The 17985-nt window shown below is 39.3% G+C and overlaps 1 protein-coding gene and 1 pseudogene across 1 annotated transcript in view; one reads left to right on the top strand and one right to left on the bottom strand.

Moving 5' to 3' along the window:
- LOC105886961 overlaps positions 1-579 on the top strand; it is a 1514-nt pseudogene extending 935 nt beyond the window's left edge.
- The window catches only part of PKHD1 (PKHD1, fibrocystin/polyductin), a 435622-nt gene that overhangs the window by 254558 nt on the left and 163079 nt on the right, over positions 1-17985 (bottom strand). The window contains exons 37-42 of the mRNA XM_023513135.1: positions 12898-13108; positions 12148-12305; positions 9650-9841; positions 6543-6668; positions 3737-3793; positions 3336-3466 (exon numbers count right to left, since the gene is read on the bottom strand). Coding sequence (XP_023368903.1) covers positions 3336-3466; positions 3737-3793; positions 6543-6668; positions 9650-9841; positions 12148-12305; positions 12898-13108 — 875 coding nt within the window. The remainder of the gene's footprint in view (positions 1-3335; positions 3467-3736; positions 3794-6542; positions 6669-9649; positions 9842-12147; positions 12306-12897; positions 13109-17985) is intronic.

Genomic DNA, 17985 nt, shown 5'->3' on the forward strand with positions numbered 1-17985 from the left:
ACAAGAGATTATGCACCATGATCAAGAGATTATACTTGTCATGATTATGGTCATTCCAGTTCACACGATGACTATGCATCAAGAGGCTACCATGATATAGATGGTCATGATCATGATGAATCAGATCATCCAAGTGGAGGTTCCTGCAGAGATTCATCTAAGAGTTATGGTAATTTATGTAGTGCTCCACCTACACCAGGGACCCCGCCATCTTACAGTGGAAGCAGTTGCTATTATGATTACCACAGCTTGCGTGATAGATATGGTGGAAGTTGAGACAGTTACTCAAACAGCCAAAGTGATCCCTAATCAAGTGGTTGTGATCAGATTGGCAGACAAGAAAGAGGTTTTCCCCCTCTATGAAAAGGGGGGATTCCTGCAGCAGTTCAAGCTGAGGAGCACCAAGAGGTAGTGGCCATTGAGGAGCCAGTCTCATAGAGGGGTAGAGGCAGAAGCAGATACTGGAAACAAACAAAACTTTGGACCAAAATCTTTGTTCAAAGAAACAAACAAAAAGTAAAAACGATTGTCATAACTACCCAAAGACTACTACAAGGAAAGATTGTGTTACCTTTCTAAAATTTCCTGTCAAGCTCCCCTCTGTAATTTTTATGTTCTTGTGAGGAAAAAAGTAAAACATGTTTAATTTTATTTGACTTTATGTCATTGCTTTCAACAAGCAAATGTTAAATGCGTAAAACTTAACTTGTTATACTAGGGCTGTAATTTTCCAAGTAAAAGTGTCCCTAAAGGCCACTTCCTATCTGATTTTTCCCAGCAAATGAGGCAAGCAATTCTAAGATCTTCCACAAACATCTAGCCATCTGAAATGGAGAAACGAATCGTCCTGCCTATACAAACAAGCTAGCTATGGCAGGGTAGCTGGGGTGTGCTACTCTTAGAATTTTAGGATGTCTTCAAACTGAAATCTCAGTGTACTCAGTATGAAAAACCTGAAATCAGATGCCTATATAAGGAAAGCAGTATTCACCCAGTAAACCCAAAACAAATGGATTTTCTATTGTATCTCTTTCTTTTATTTTCAAGGTAATATGAGGGCACATATAATTAGGTTATATAGCTGGCTTTTTTAAGTTTAAAATCCAAGTTGTGGTTTGGTCCTTCACCCAGGAAATGTGCCGTATACCCACCCAATGTAATCATATCTCTTTCTGTTCCACATATTATTCACACACACACACACAGACACACACACCAGTACGCACACGTTATTATTTTAGCCTTCTTATTATCCATTTAGAACAAAGGCTTATTTTTAAAATATAGTTTTTAGTGGACTCAATGTGTCTTCCACACAGGACACACTTAACAAACACTAACTTCCCACTTGCTCAATAATTGAAATGATCTTCATTGACCCTAAGGGTTAAGAGAAGCCAAAAACTTTTAGGTTTTTCCACATACTCCCTGTTATCACCTATGTCTTAGAAATGGCACAGTCCAGATAACAGAATACAGCATACTAGAAAAGCCAGTGGCACAGCAAAAAAAATTGAACTAAATTTTGCAAGATTTAACACCAACAGATGGTCCAATAAGATCTAAATGCTAACGCTGACTGGACTTTTTATTTTTCAGTCATCAAAATGATTTTAGAATCCTAGCATTTATTCTTCACTTTCCTTTTTCATCTTTCCCATTCCTTGGTTGTGGACATATGCCTACATTCATTCATTCATTATGGTCAATAAATTTTTATTGAGAAACTACAATGTTCTAGACACTGTGCTAGGGTCTAAAACCCAAAAGGTAATGAAGGAGGACTATAGGATTTTACAATATCAAAGATGAATGTACCTAATGAATGTGCACTCTCACTTTAACCTACAACTTCATTCTCAAAACACATGCACTGCATATTTTTTTCCAAATTTTATGAAGTGGATATAAGAGGAAGAAAGTAAATGAAAGAAAATGGAAGGCATCTGTGGGGCAGGAAGCAGCTGGCTGTGGGCTCAATTCTTCTACTGCTGACCAGGTATTATTGTCCTCCCAGTCAGTCTGCAAAGGCTGAAGCAACCCACCAGCTTTTCAGATGACCCTCCAGTTCTCTGCACCTACAGCCAGCTCAACTCTTCTTCCAGATAGCCAGTGCACAGCACACCTGTCCAAGAGAGACAAGGACACTGCCCAGTGAGACAAGGACACTCCAGCATCACATAGCAAGATAAGCTGGGCAACCCTGAAAGTTTACTTTCCCCTGGGCATTTGGATGTAGTTAAGAAAGTACACAAAAACATGGCTCTTTAGGCCCCAAAGTTTCCTGGCATAGCTGTGCAACAGCCCATTAGTGGCCAGCAAGTTAAATGCAGTCCAGCTGCCCTAGATCTAGAGTTTGGCTGCCTCCAATCCATGTGGTTCTGCCTCCTTTCCTCACTGGCACATTAGCCACCCCCATTAGGCATCTAAAATGGTGTGTAAGTGCTGTGCTTGGAATAAACATAATTAAGAGTCTAAGGAGGACTGAAGGGCTAACCAGGACTTTCATTAGGGATTATTCAGCTGAAGGTAATTAAAAAACAGATGATCAGGGAGAAAGCAGCTCATCCTTTGAGTTCCTTGGAAACCTGACATAATTGTAGGACACCCTAGATACCCAGAGGACTTTCCTGAAAGAGTGACTCCCTTAACCCTTTTCATAGACGATGCATGGGATAAAATAATTGAAAAAAGGAAAACTAAATGGCTTTCCATTACTCTGAATACAAGTACCCACTTGCAGATCTGTGGTTAAACTGTACCCAGAAAAATTAAGTTCTTCAATGTTTAGACAGAAATTTACCAGGAGAAAGAAAATAATATTAAGTTGTACTAAATAATAGAATTAAAAATCAAGGTCATCAAAGTGTACGTCCTCCTTCTGGACTCCGATGTGATCTCATCATACATTCATGCCTCAGTTTTGAACACTCTTAAAAGACAGTAATATGGCCACATTAACATGGTAAGATAATGAATGTTTAGTAAGTCACACTAAGTCACACTAGTCACACTAGAATCAAGACAGACAAAATCAGCACCCACAGAGGATAGTTCAGGAAGATGTTTTAGTTTGCATTAATCCAAATGACCAGAAAATGATTGATATCTATTTTGCTCCATTAGCAATTGCTTTCAGGTATCTTGAAAAAATAAATGGTTACATTTATCTGAGAGCACTTGTTTAATACAAAATTGTAAATTATTTTCTTGACACTAATGTACACCAGGTAAACATTTCATACCATGTCAGTGATCTGCCACTCCAACAAACTTTGGGAGTGAACTTCATCCCCTCTCACCTCTGATCTTCTCGGTGGAGCTAAAGATCTTACCTCTATGATGTTGGTGGGATTGCGGATGTAGATTCCAGATGGTGTCAGCATCTCAGGGTTGGAGAGGCCCTCGGCACCAGAAACACCGATGATCACATTGTTTCTTACTATATTTCCCACTTCTGACCAGTCTAATTTACAAAAAGACAAATCAACCCAGAGGAATGCACAAACATAATTAAAATGCACACAACTCAACACTTGTGATTCTACTAATACACATTAGAGTTCACATAACGCATTTTATACATGTGCATATGCGTGTGTATGTATATACGGACATTTAGAAAGTATGCTAAATAAATGGAAAATATTTAACATTTTGTCATCAGGCCTATCTACAAAATATATGATGAATTTAAATAAATTGCAATAGACTTAAAATCACTTTACATATTTACCCTTTTTTCTTCCAGGAATAGCCTCCCAAGAGATATGTCTTATCTCCATGAATGTCCCTGAGAAGAAAAGACCACGTTACTTCAGCCTCCCCTATGATACTCAGCGAAGCAAGGGACACTGCAATGCTCTTTCTTCTTTGGATTTAGTGTTTATGTTTTTATCTATGAACCCGAAACAAAGATACAGATCATATGGACTCTCTAGTTCTAGAAGAGTAGCATTAGTCAGAAGTTTATTTTAAAGAAAAAGAAGAACAGAGAATAGCTCTCCTGCTTTACTTTGTGGGAGGAGTCTTAAACACATGTCTCCATAGTTAGAAGCCACCAGCTCCAGCCCCATTCCTAACTATTCAAATTGAACATGAGCTATCTGCATGCCCCTATCTTCACCTAGAGCAGCAATTCTCAACCTGTGGGTCACAAACCACAGGAACTGTATTAAAGGGCTGCAGCTTAGGAAGGTTGAGAACCACTGCCCTAGAGAATCTGGAATGTCCTAGAGGAATATGCTGGACAGTACCTTACCCTTATACCCAAATGACTAAGGTTGCAATAGAATAGAAAAGCTATTAGCCTGGGCTGTGCTATGAAGAGAGATTAGTTACTTATGAGGTATCAATAAGGAACAATCCCCTATCCCCCTCATTATTAATTCTTTAGGAATCTAGGCACCCTCTGCCATTTCCCATGTCTGGTTTGCAAACTTGTTATGCACAAGATTGCATTAATAAATATGTTAATTCCCTTAACTTGTGGTGCAATAGATAGCAAGGGCCTATATAATTCACAACATCCAAGCACTAAGGGCTAAATTCCTCCTACAGCCTTTCCTCCTTGCCCAGTTAATGTGTATTCCACATATTGTTGTCCCTTGGCACACCCGGAGAATTGCTTTCAGGTTCCCCATGGATACCACAGTCCTGGCTTTCTCAGGTCCTTCTGTGGGCCCTTCAGAACCCACAGATAGAAAAAGTTGACTCTGGCCAGATGCAGTTACACCTGTAATCCTAGCACTCTGGGAGGCCAAGGGAGGTGGATTGCTTGAGCTCACAAGTTCAAGACCAGCCTGAGCAAAAGCAAGACGCTGTCTCTACTAAAGATAGAAAAACTGAGGCAAGAGGATTGCTTGAGCCCGAGTTGGAGGTTGCTGTGAACTATGACACCACAGCACTCTATTTAGGGTGAGAGCTTGAGACTGTCACAAAAAAATAAATAAATAAAATAAAATAAATTAAAAAGAAAAGAAAAAGTTGACCCTCCTGTATTAGCAAGTTTCACGTCCTGAAAACACTGTATTTTCAATCCAACTTTGGTTGCAGATGTGGAACCCATGGCTATAGAAAAACAACAGTCACTAATTTTTTTAAAAATCCCCAGGGACATAGCCTAATGCCATGTTAATAGTTAGCTATAATTTTTTTCTGTTAAAATAATATTATTATACCTTCCTAAATCTCCACTCAAGTTTTCACTGTTCCCCTTGCACATACAAAAGTAAGAACAAACAAAATCAGTCCTGCACCTGTCACCTTTCCTGTGGCTGCCCTTCTCTAATCCAAAGACTTTCCTGCACCTGACCGCCTCATTGGTTCCTGGTTCTTTGTCTTTTAGAGTTGGAGTGTGTTTTAAAGCAAGTTGATATGATTCATATTTTCCTCTCAGGATTAGAATCTTTCTAGATTTCATCTCAACAGATTGTTCTTAAATGAAACACGCATTTTCCCACTGATGATATCACAGAATTTATTTAAATATAAAGCAACATTTAACAAATACTGTTAGAGTTTTCCTTTCAGTGAAAGCCTCTGATTTGCCCTTTTATTCTGATACAACCACAGACCCTTTGTTCATTTCTTTCAATTAACAGACCTAAAACATCCTCGTTAATACACATATGCTAGGAGAGAAAATGAATGCCCTCTGAATTCTGGTCATAAAAAGACATTAATCAAATGATAAAAAATATGGCGTACAATTTTAATCAAGAAGTGTCAGTAAGGGCTTAAGGAATTTAAACAGAGGGATCTAGGTGGAATCTAGGGGGAAAAGATCTTGCAGGAGGAGAATGAGTGGCATGAACAAAAGGGAAAGAGCTTGCACAAAGGCCCTGAGGCAGGAAAAAGTGGGGTCCTTTAATTTGGAAACATTAAAGTAAGTCAGTGTCACTAGACTAAATAGGAAGATGAAGAGAGTAAGACATGTTCATAGAGGCTAACAGAGGCAAAATCACCGTCAGGGTCATTTAGATCTGGGTTTTGAGTTGTATTCTAAAAGAAATAAAAAACTCATCAAGTGTTTAAGTAGACAAGTAATATGACGCGACATGGGATTCTTACAGATCCTTCTGGGTTTTATAAGTGGAATGAACTTTAGGAAACAAGTGGATACATATGATCAGTTAGAAGATTCTGAAACAGGCTTCCTTACCAAACCACAGAATTTAAGATTTTTAAGTCCTTGGACATCTAAGTTGGACAATCTTAGAGACTGTACAAAGACCTAATTGTGTAACTATGTGACTTAGAATTAATTATTGTGAAATTACTGGCAGTAACTTTTAAAACTCTCATTATATGCTCATCAATCTAAACTGAACCTTTGAAAAATGTTTGCTGTTGGTAAAATTGAGCAAGCCAATCAGTGATTGCTAAATTTAAATTTAGAATTTTTATCTATGGCCTATTTCTAATAACCAGAAGGCCAACATTTTTATAAATTGGAAATTCAATTTTGGAGGATAGCACCTCATGAAAAACCATGTGTCCAACTTAAAAATACAGAAATTAAACAAGCTGATTGCACTTACCCACCAGCAAGGCATGGCCTAAAATGTTGTAGAAAATATTACTGTCCACCTTCAAGCCAACAGTCCTGCATATGCCGAGGCCTCTACTGAAGGAGTTCCGCACCGTGCAGCCCTGCACATAGGAATCTGAGTAGGAAAGAATACGGAAAAGATTACAAATGGGTCTCAAAGTTTCCTCAGATTCCGCTGACCATATTTAAACCAAGCTAGACGATAGCTAAAAGCATTCTCTCGTGCAGTAATGAAACTCAGGAGATCAAAATTTAGAAGTAGCAATCACATCAAGAAAGAGGAAGAGGGTGAAATTCATGGACCCAGTGTTAGAAAAGAAAATAATCTGAGATGGAAAACAGTTCAAACCACAAAAGAACACAAGGCAGGCAAGATTTCCAGGCAGCCATCGTTTTTGCTATCAGCTCTCATCACAATATGGCAGGTGAGAAGTTAAGCACAATGTGAAGCGTTACACCTCTGGGCCAAGCCTGATCCTGATCTTTGAAAACTGCATTTGGCATGAGGAAACATAGTCATTATTTCTTGAGCTATAATTTAATATTTATAACTTCCCAGGCAATAATATTCTTGGCCCAAGACAACCAAAGATTCTTATTCCAAATTGTAAGCACGGTCAAAGTTTGACCTGAGGATCATTTGAAAGTAGTAAGTTTATAAAGCTAAAGAGGATGTATCCTCTACCATGATAAAAGAAACTGACATTGAGGAAATCATTACACTAACTCCACAGGCATATCCTATGATCCCCCAAATCTGGTTATATAACCTAGATCAGTCAATAAACACCCACTGTTTACTGGGTGTCAATTATATGATTTAGGAATTGTGCACTGTATTGGGCTGGAAGTAAGAAAGTTGAAAAAAACTAAGTAAAAACTGTATATCTTCAATCTGATGGGGGAAACTGACATTAAAACAACCACAATTTATTATTTTAATGATTAAATTATAAGTCCTGGTGGGAGAAAGGAGCTTTGTGTTATTACCAGGTAGGGAGAATGACATTTATTGATGCCACATATTTGGGATATTGGAAAAATTACTTTGGGTTATGGAATAATCTGACTTTTAAAAATGGGACTATCTAGAAAATTCTGAACTGTAATGTCCCTCTAAATTCTGGACCTCCACATTCATCTCAATCTCAGCTCTATTAGTCCAGGTGCCATCTCATTACTCAACAAGAATCCACCTCAATAAATTGACCTAGCTATACCTACTCTGTAGAAAAGACTGCCTATGGTGGACAGAATCTCCACCATAATTATCACCTAATCAGAGAATGCCTGCCCATGTGAACAACCAGTAAATACTAATGTGTTCTTATAGCTCCTGCAGATGGTGTTCAGGGACTGGTAAACCTTTACAATACATTGTATGAAGAGCCTAACACCTTCTAACTCAGGTGGCTGGGGACAATTTGCCCCACAGGGCATGAGGGCCTTCAGGACATGAAACAACGAAAGAGTTTGGGGTAAGCATGCCAGCCAGAAGTCTCTAACCTCTGGATTAACGTGTTACTCCCATCTCAGGAAGCATACTTGAATTTTAGGGATTTACAGGCCTAACGCATTAATGCAGTGATTTTCAAATTCTTTTTAAGCACTTGAACATTTTTCAAATAAAACTCATATATAAAAATAAACAAAAGTGTAGGTTGGGGGGGATAGGTTAGGTAAAATTTGAGCAAGGGAGGGTTTTGATTATGTTCAATCGACAAATGTTCTGCAGCCTTGTAAGCAACAGGAGACCAAAGAGGCAGAAAAGAAGGCAGGAGGACACAAATTGACCCAATGTGCTAGGGAAGGGATCAAGGTAGGAACCATCCCCCTAAATGATGAAAGAAAAGAAAGAAAGAGGAAGAAAGAAAGGGAAAGAAAGAAGGTGAGGGGAGAGGAAGAAAGAGAGAGAGAAGGACAGAGGCGGGATGGAAGGGGCAAGAGAGAGAGAAAGAGAGGAAGGAAGGGAGGGAGGAAGGAAGGAAGGGAGGGAGGAAGGAAGGAAGGGAGGGAGGGAGGGAGGGAAGATCTGGAAAATTGAGGTAAATATACATCTTTGGCATGCAGATAATCTGAAATGAGTAATAATGTTGCAGTTGGAGCCAGGATCCTAGTTTTAAAAACCTTAAAGACTTACCTTTGAAATCCTAGCATCTCTCAGGGTCCACATGCACCACCAAGGACCCTTACATCCTTTGCCAAGCATAAGCTTCGGAACCCCTCAGAGCACCACCCCTTTCTTTAAACATGTGGGTGCTGTGCATGCTAGGGATGGGGATTTCATTTCATTCAGAAACGAAGCTGCTGTCCTGACTACGTGCCATCTGCAGCCCAGTTCTCTGACTCTCTACATGCCAACTTTGGCATCAGGTTTTTGCCCTGGAAGTTCCTATATCCAACTTTGGTTTCAGAATCTTTATCAGCACATCTGATCATATTCTTTTTTTGGTGTATTGATCTCATTTTCCATCTAGTTGCTCTCACCTGGATTTGATGTTTCTTGCTCCTTTGTGGAATCTTCAGCTCTAACCAAGATCTGCACATCTGCCAATTCCTTGTTCCCAGGAAAGCACCCAGATCCCAGCCTGATGGGACCCATTTTCCCACACAGAAGATTCCCGAGTTAGGACAACTTCACTAGAAGTGCCTCCTGCTGTGCCTCGACTCCCACAGTACTGATTATGTATGCTATTTCATGTCACAGAGCTACTGAATGGTGAGAGGCAGAATTCAATCCAGGATTGTGGGTTCACTCCCTCGGGCTATACTTACAGTGATATTTCTCAAAATGTACTCCTGGGACATCTTATTCCAGAATCACAAGGTTTGCACATTTAAAATTCAGATCCCTAGAACCACCTTAGACCAGAATGTGTTGGGATAAGGTCTATAATTCTGAATTCTAATAAGTTCTACAAGTAATTTGTTTAAGCATACTAAAGTTTAAGAACCACTGATGTAGAATATAAACAATCATCCATTCTCTGAATTCCTCAAATCCCACATCCCACCTATAATGACCCTCTGCAAATAGTATCTTAAGAATAGGAAAATAAAGAAAAATTAGGAGGTCATAGATCTGGACCCCCTTACCTCTCAGTGTTCCCACCAGAGTGAGTGAGCTCAGATGCTTCTGGAAGGCTTGCCCCAAGTCTTGGAATTGCACTCCCTTCAACTGGACCAAGCTGGGCTCTTCTGGGAAAGACTGAATGATCACACTGGCCCCCAGATCTCTAGATCCCAGCATCTTCTCACTCATGGAATACAAACAGCGCTTCCAATTACCTAAAATGCAGAATAAAGTCCAGAAGACCTAAGGCATATAGAACATGCTTCTAGACAAATCCCCCAGTTTGAAAGGCACTGTCAGCACAAAGGACAAACCATCATTGTTTATTTTGTTCAGTAATCTTACTTCCCTTTTTCTTTGATTCTCCTCCGTACATTATTAATTAAAAGATCCTATAACTAGGACCATGATATTGCCTTCACTCTATTATTTCCAGAAACTCTAAATCAATCACCTTAATTACTGTCACAAAAAGGCAGACTCTAACCCACAAACCCAACTTAAATAGATGCTTATTTCAATCCAAAAGATCCCCTGGAGGGAATGAGGAATAAAATGACCTTCTCGCGGTTTATAATTGTAGGGAAGAGAAGTGAGCACCGAACACAATAACAGCACTTTGTAGTGTTACAAGCTGTGCAGTGGGGTTTCCCCTTCACGGTACTATTTTAGAGTTTGGGGACCTAGCAATAATGCCACTAGAGAAATGGCAAAGGGCTCCAGAGAAGCAGCTGAACAACTCCTGTACCAACACCTCCGTCCCCAGCTAAGTTGATAGTGAGGACAGCAAACTACCTCAACGTCACACACACAACTACTGCTGCTACAAAATGTTGCCAACTCAGGGTCCAGGGCATTTTCTGTTGACACATGGCATTTAGTGGTATGAGCTAATCTCAGAATGGAGAAGTCATCTCCTGAATTGAGTCTTTGTTATTCATGTTAATGAACCAAAGAAATGCCCCCCCCAAAAAATGCGTCATTCTACAGTAAATTTGAGCCCAGTGATTTGGTAACACCCACAGAATACACATGATGTATGGTGGCCATAAAGTCCATGTGCAATATGGCCACCCTGTTTAGAGGCAAGCGAAGAGGTATTTTATATCTGTATGCTTTATCACAATTTTGATTATTTGTGCCAGTGACCCACAGCATTTTTGAATGGCCAGATCTTATGGTATTGGATTCAGCTACCTTATTCTCACACGTTAATTCCACACAAAGAAGGGGTAAATGACTTATTTTGAAAATATTGTAATTATGTTTAAGATATGGGATGAAATCAAGGATGTTCTCCATTGGAAGCTTACAGATTTATGATGGCGTAAACCTAGAAGCATGGTCTCACTAGCAGCATGCCAAATATCATGGTTTTTAAATGTATAATCTGAGAATACCTGTATGAGAATTACCAACAGAGTTTGAATAGAATGCAGATCCCAATTCACAGAATTGTTCATGTTGGCAGTCAATGTATTCTAATCCATTGTTATCCAAACAATTTCTTCAAAAGGACACATTTATCAGTAGGTGACTCAAGTGGGGGGAGGCAGAGAGGTCAATGTCCCTCTCCACTAGTAACAAATCTGCACACCCAAACTCATGGTAGCATTATGCCCACATGTGTCAATATGTAGACATGACACAAATCTTTCACGTTCCACAAATCCACAGGCATCTCTTCTCAGTTGCTGTCCTAGCATCTCAGTTTCGACAGGTATAAATTTAAACTCATGTTCACCACCCTCCCACCCCAAAATCTGCTCCTCTTCCCACCCCAGTAAACAGCCTCCTCATCCATCCAGAGCTCATGCCTGGAAGTCATCCTTGACATCCACACCATCCTGGACCAAAGTTGACAAATGATGTCTTCACAACATATGAAAGCCTCATAATCTACAGCCTGGGAAACCAAAACATAACCCACTAAACTAACCATCCCTGAAATAGATGTTTAATAGGTACATCAGTGTGATTCAGTGCCTGCTATTCTACTAGAAGATAAATTGACTCTTCCACCACTTACCTAAAGTATGTGGTAGTTCACTCAGAAAACAAACCCCAAAAGGGGAGGGGGGTGGGTGAGCCCGACAAGTCTAATCACTGAGAATGTGCTCTCTGAGCCCAGGACTCTGGCATTATGGGTCTCCTAAGAATCTTAGAAGGGGCCTAGAATCAGAGTTAAGACTTCATTATAACACCAAACTCAGATATCTAATCCCACTCTCCATATTTAATTCTTTAACAGAAATATATTCCCCAGAGAAATAATGTATTATTTCTTTTATGTTTTGTCTACCTTTTTCACAAGGTTGTTGGGCAGTAGGATGGGTAGAAGCAGACGGATAAAATGATAATTTACGAAAAGCATTCTGAAAACTACAGAATATTATGGACTTCCAAAGGTTAAGGGTTTATTCTATTTTGAAAGAGGGTGACCACAGCAATGTCACATATCATTCACAGTAAGAACATTCTTGTTGACCCACTGGACTCTCTAACAAAATACTTTTTTTACCTTCTGAAGCACTGGCTTCCTGGCATGAAGCAAGGAGCTCCATCCTCTCCTTGGTGAGATTTCCTTGTATGGTAATACTCCTGCTCAGAAGAGCTACAGTGACTTTTAAACTAAGGTGCTCTCCAGCCACCAAATTCTCTGTAAAGTTGTAAGAATATCTAGGGAAAAAACATAGGGAAGAGACATCTGAAAAAATTACTCCAAATCTTGTTAGAAACAGTAAACCACTAGATAATCACAATTCCTTCTTAAGGGTCTATGTCTTTAGAATCTCAAATACAGAATAGTAAACTGCAGACCGAAGTACATGAAAATTAGGAACTATGCTGATTATGACAGTGACCATTTGCTCTATGACGGAAGTTGTAGAGTCTTGCAAGAGAAATTTATTGAAGAAGTTATTTTTACTCACTGGGACTTGACCATTACTTATGGGAATAATTAGCTAAGAAATATTTTTACTGCTTCTGCTCTTGGCTCCGCCATGTATAGCTTACATACTGGCACGTATGCGGCAGGTGTTTGTTGCATATTGACTAGAGTATTGCAAACAATTGCTCATAAACTTTGATAGCATTTTGTCTTTGATAAGTCATCAAAACATTTCATGCTTCATAATTTTCTTGTCAAAATGTCTAGCAGTATTTAATGTAAAACTGCATCACTGAAAGACAAGTAAATGCCTTGACCCCAACACAGTCAAGGCTTCATCTTCTTTCACGTGAACTTAGCCAAGCTGACCCTCAGTACCTCAAGGGTGACCTAAGATAGAGGTCTGTGTTGTGCACAGTTTCCACAATGACAATCTCTTCCATCGGTTTGACACCTTCGACAGCTGTCCCACTGATGATGACAACTTCATCACCAGGCTGCCAGTCTACAGCATCTTCTAGAGCCAACACTGTGTCTTGGGCATGGGCAGCCACTCGAAGATGGGTGACAATGACTTCTGGTAGTGAACCTAAAGTAGCCCAAGGAAAACTTGTTTAGACATTTGAATAGTTAATAAAAATGTTATTCAGCCAAAGCATTCTGTGAAAGAAGAACGTGGGAAAGCAAGCTTCAGGATATATAAGCACCAAAATTTGGATATTTGTTTTGTTTTGTTTGACATTAATGTCAATAAGAGTAATCCAGGATAGAGAATAGTAAGATGTAAAAAGCACTGGAGTCAGACTAAATCTGCATTTGAATCACAATCTTGCCACATTCTAACCAAGGAATTAGGGTAATAGACTTACTGGTAGGCTACAGCTTCCTCGGTTAAAAACAGAAATGGCAAGGTCTTCCATAGTGGGGTTTTAGGAGAATTAAAAAGAGATAATATATGTATGAAACGTCTAGGTTGGATGCTGCCTCTTGATACACATAGAACTTCAAGGTAAGTTAGTCTTTTCTCTCCCTTCCCTGCATCACACTATGTTTTGAGGGTGAATTTTTAACCACCTCTTTTTTATTCCAAATAAAAACAAATGGTTCTTAAACCCTCTAATGTAGTTTCCATAACTACTTTCCAATACAAAGACTTCAACTCCACAAATAAGATACGTAGAATGGAAAATCACAATTACCTTACAATGAATTTCACTAAGTTTTGTTCTATTAAATGATCCCTTCAAACTCTAAAACTAGGTCTATCTAGGATATAGGACTGTTACCCAAAACTGAAGAAGGAAGTTCTTGGGACTCCGGATATCTTAGTTCCTATTACACCCTGGTATATCCACCTGGCCATACCCACACCAGACACTAGTCTTTCATTATGAAAGATTCAAGAAAGTCGTCTGTCCCACAGTTTACTCTGGCCTTTTTCTGCCAAGATATTTTTCAAGACATTATTTTAAACAATACTTTAGAAAAACATGGCTTATTCCCCACTCCTTCCTCTTTCCTTAGTATATTTCCTTCCTCCTTAGCAATAGATCATAATTTACCTTTAGCCCACAGCAAGTGACTGTCCTCCCTTGTTGCACTAAAGTAAAATAATAATACTTGAATCTCTAGCAACAGAGGTGGTCGACAATAAATCATTTTCAAATTATTTTAAACTTTTCTCTTTATTTTTCTCTCTGTATGTGTGCACTTGTACCAATAACGCTGTTCTAAGCTTAGTAAGGTCTCCGGGTTAATGATGTAATTTCTGAAGTTTACTTGGGCGATAATTTTATCTTAAAAAAATTTACAGAGTTCAAAATTCCTAATTATAGGGCAGGTGAAAATTAAGACATAAATCATCCCAACAGAAAATAATTTTAATTTTATTCCTTGTTTGTATATCTTAACCTTTGGGAACGATAAAATGAAATAAACTTTATTTAAGTGTATATGCATGTATATGTGAATTTTTATGAGCCACCACTGAAGGTCTACACAGAAAAATCTCTAGCAAGCACAGAAAAATGTTTATCAAAAACAAAATGCGGCCAAAGTTTGCGATTAATCGTTTGCAGGACCCCAGTCAACACGTAACAAATACCTGCTATGTACCTGCCAATATGTAAGCTCCACATGGCAGAATCAAGAGTAGAAACAATAAAAACATTTCTCAGCTAATTATTCCCATAAATAATGGTCAAGTCCAAATGACTGAAAAAAATCACAGAGAATCTTTGAAGTACATTTTACCTATTAATATAAGTTTATGTCCTTTGAAGTATAGGCGGAACCTCTAGAAAGCAGTAAAATTATTTCATAACTTATTCACTTTCATTACAAAAATAACGTCTCTATAGGATGACTAAAACATCAAGCCTGGGTGCTTCATGCGTGCTGGCCTTTCTAGTGACATGAAGACATCAACGTTTGGATGAGCTGCCCTTATCTGAAACTCAAGATGTGAAAACTGTTGTAATCATAACCTGAGCTAGACCTTCAACAATAGCTTTTATTTTTTTAACCATCCTCATTATGTTCTTAAAAAAAAAAAAATTCCACTAAGTTATTTTAATTATAGCTCTTCTTTATCCATTAGCCTACAGTATTTCCCTATAGTACTCAGAAATAAAGCTGCAAATTCCCTCCTTGACTGTCAAGACTCTGTACCCCTTTGCCAATTTTGTTCCTCCAACCTGTGTGCCCTGCCTTCTTCCTCTCTCCTCTCCTCCAGAGCACAGCTCAAGCCCTGCCTCTTCAGCTGAATTCCAGGGAACACTTCAGCCTCCTCCTGAAGGTGCTTATCTTTGCCTCCTCCAGACCTTACAGTGATGTGAGGGCCTTACCTGAGCAAAATCTTGATGCACCTCTGGAATTTAGGCATAAATACCCAAGCATGTGTGGGTAGTCTGTGGATTTATTTGAGCTCCTTTGCCTGGGAGAGGCAGCATGGGCAAAGAACCAGATAGGAAAAAAAGGATGACAGTAAAGACTTGGGGTCTGTCTTGAATAGAAGCCCTCGAGGTCTCTTGACCACATGGACCCCTGGCTGAACCTGAGGGAAGAACATGAAAGAACTCTCCAGATGGCTTTTGCGCCTGATGCTCCACCGCCTGAGAGTCTTTTGCCATCTCATTCTACTGCATTAGAACACAATTCCAGGAGAAGCCTGCAAGATTTGCTGACTACTCAAAGCCTCTGTCGCATTTTTTTGGAACACCATGTCCCTCTCCTTCCTAGCATTTTTAACACGACTGCAATTTGACTTCTATCACCATAATTATCTTTGTCTCTCCCTCTAAACATAACAGCAAAAATCATAACCTGTGTCTGCTCACCATCACAGCACCAGTGCCGGTCACAGGTATAACAGGTGCTCCATAAATATGCCCTGAATGGTGAAAATCATGAATGAGACGTGGAAAAACAAGCACCCCAACATTTTGGTATCCAAGTGACCAGATGGGACCACGAGTGGTATGGAAAGACAGTCACCATATGGAACACAGTGCACTTCCACACTTTGGGGTTCAATCACCCAGGGCAATGCAGGCCTGCACCCTTGGGTTCACGAGCTCACTGTCCTCATGGCAGTTCCAGCAGCAGAGGCCGGGCTGAGGCAACCCCCACCACATTCCTGAATGGATGGCAATGACCAAGGAGACCAAAATAGGAGGAAAGCGCACAAATGAAGCCTTATGGTAGTTATGGTAGGCAGACTGGTTGATGAACTTGTGTGAAATATGTGGTGAGAAAACCCCCAAGAAGGTTAAAAAGAGAAAGAGGTTCTCAGAGAGTTGGGGCCATGGGCAATAAACTTGTTATCACTGTGCTGATCAGGCACAGAGAAGCCTGGGGAGCCCTCAGTTATATGACAACAATCCATAGCCAGCACCATCTCTCTCGGTGCTCAGTCATTCACAGTCATCACAGTGCACGTCTCATCTCCCCTTCCCAACTCAGGGCCACCGCCTTCTGTTCACTTTGTTTATGTCACAGTTACAAACACAGTCACAATTGGCCATTGACTCATAGTGGTTTAAGCTAATATTTTAAATGTTTTCTTCCAGACAATCACATGTTAAACTCTCTTCAGATATATATCCAAGTGAGTACATAATATTTGATCTGTAAAAGATGAGGAAAAACCAATACAAACACTTGTCAAGAATTTAGAATAAACCAAATCTATGCTAAGTAGTTGCATTCTAAAGTAAGAACTGTGTGATTTGGGAGGGTTGTTATTTATTTTAACAGTCCATTCAGAGAGGAAACTAGGATTCTTCAAGGACAAGATCACGTATAATAAATATCAGTACCTACTTCTGACATTGGGTCTTCTGAATCCAGGACCAGAGAACTAGATGAGTAATGGAATTCCTAGCCTCTGGAAATAGCTATAAATTAGCTGTACCCAATTAGCTTTGATGCTCAAAAAATTATATTCATTACTTCACAAATGTTATTTAAATGTCACACAAGGTGCAGTGACTGACTTCTCTGATGAAGAAAGTATTGCGTACATTTTGAATGTGAGTCATTGCTATTCCTAGAACTCTTAAAACCCAAGTTGGGCAGCTCTCTTCCTTTCTGTACCACAAATCAAGGAAAATAAAAAATAAAAATACAGTTTAAAAAGCTCAATAATTTATGAATATGCTTAAATGGAAAAGGACTGTGCTTTTAACTTATAATTTAAAACAATGCATAACTACTTTGAGCTTTCAACATTGACCTGTTAACCAACCAACTACTCATTTACTCCCACTAATGACTTCTACTCATAATTGTATTTCCTACAAATTATTGTTCAAGCGTTACAATGTCATTCATCCATAATTACACTGTCCCAGAGAACCATTCTTACCAAATGGGCATGGAGAGAAAGAAAATAATCTTTGTGGGTTAACACACTTTAAAATCACTAATTGTCTTCTGTTTGTTTATTCTGTGGGACTTCAATCTTTATTCTAAGTGAATAAGTGCTGAGACCTTTCCAAATCATTATAAGAGAGAGAAAGAAAGAAAGGGGGACGGAAGAAGAAAGAGAAAGAATCATTTCATTAAAATAATGTTCATATAAGACTTTAAAAATAAAAGAGCTAGAAACATTTGCCTCAAGTATACACAAATTATTTCCTCCTTATTTCTGGAGGCAGTTTGACCATGATCCATAGCAAAACAATGAAGACTATCTATGCGTAAAGGAATATTTTATCAAGCACTAGGAAAACAAACATAAAAGGAGCAGAGTTGCTTTCCTTCAAGGGCCATGAGCAGGACAGGAAATAGACAAAATTCAGAAATGCATCCTACTAAATGTTAAGACAGAGAGACAGCCAGTGTTTGTGGACACAGACGTGGAGCACCTCACTCACACCAGGGAGTGTTTGTTTCTGGGAATTCTTCCCAAAAGAGGTGGTAACTGAGCTGGGTTTTGAAGGATAAGCCAAAGTGGGCCGGCTA

The sequence above is a fragment of the Otolemur garnettii genome, unplaced genomic scaffold, assembly GCF_000181295.1.
Source record: "Otolemur garnettii isolate 467f Iridium unplaced genomic scaffold, OtoGar3 scaffold00035, whole genome shotgun sequence".
NCBI classification, from domain to species: Eukaryota; Metazoa; Chordata; class Mammalia; order Primates; family Galagidae; genus Otolemur; species Otolemur garnettii.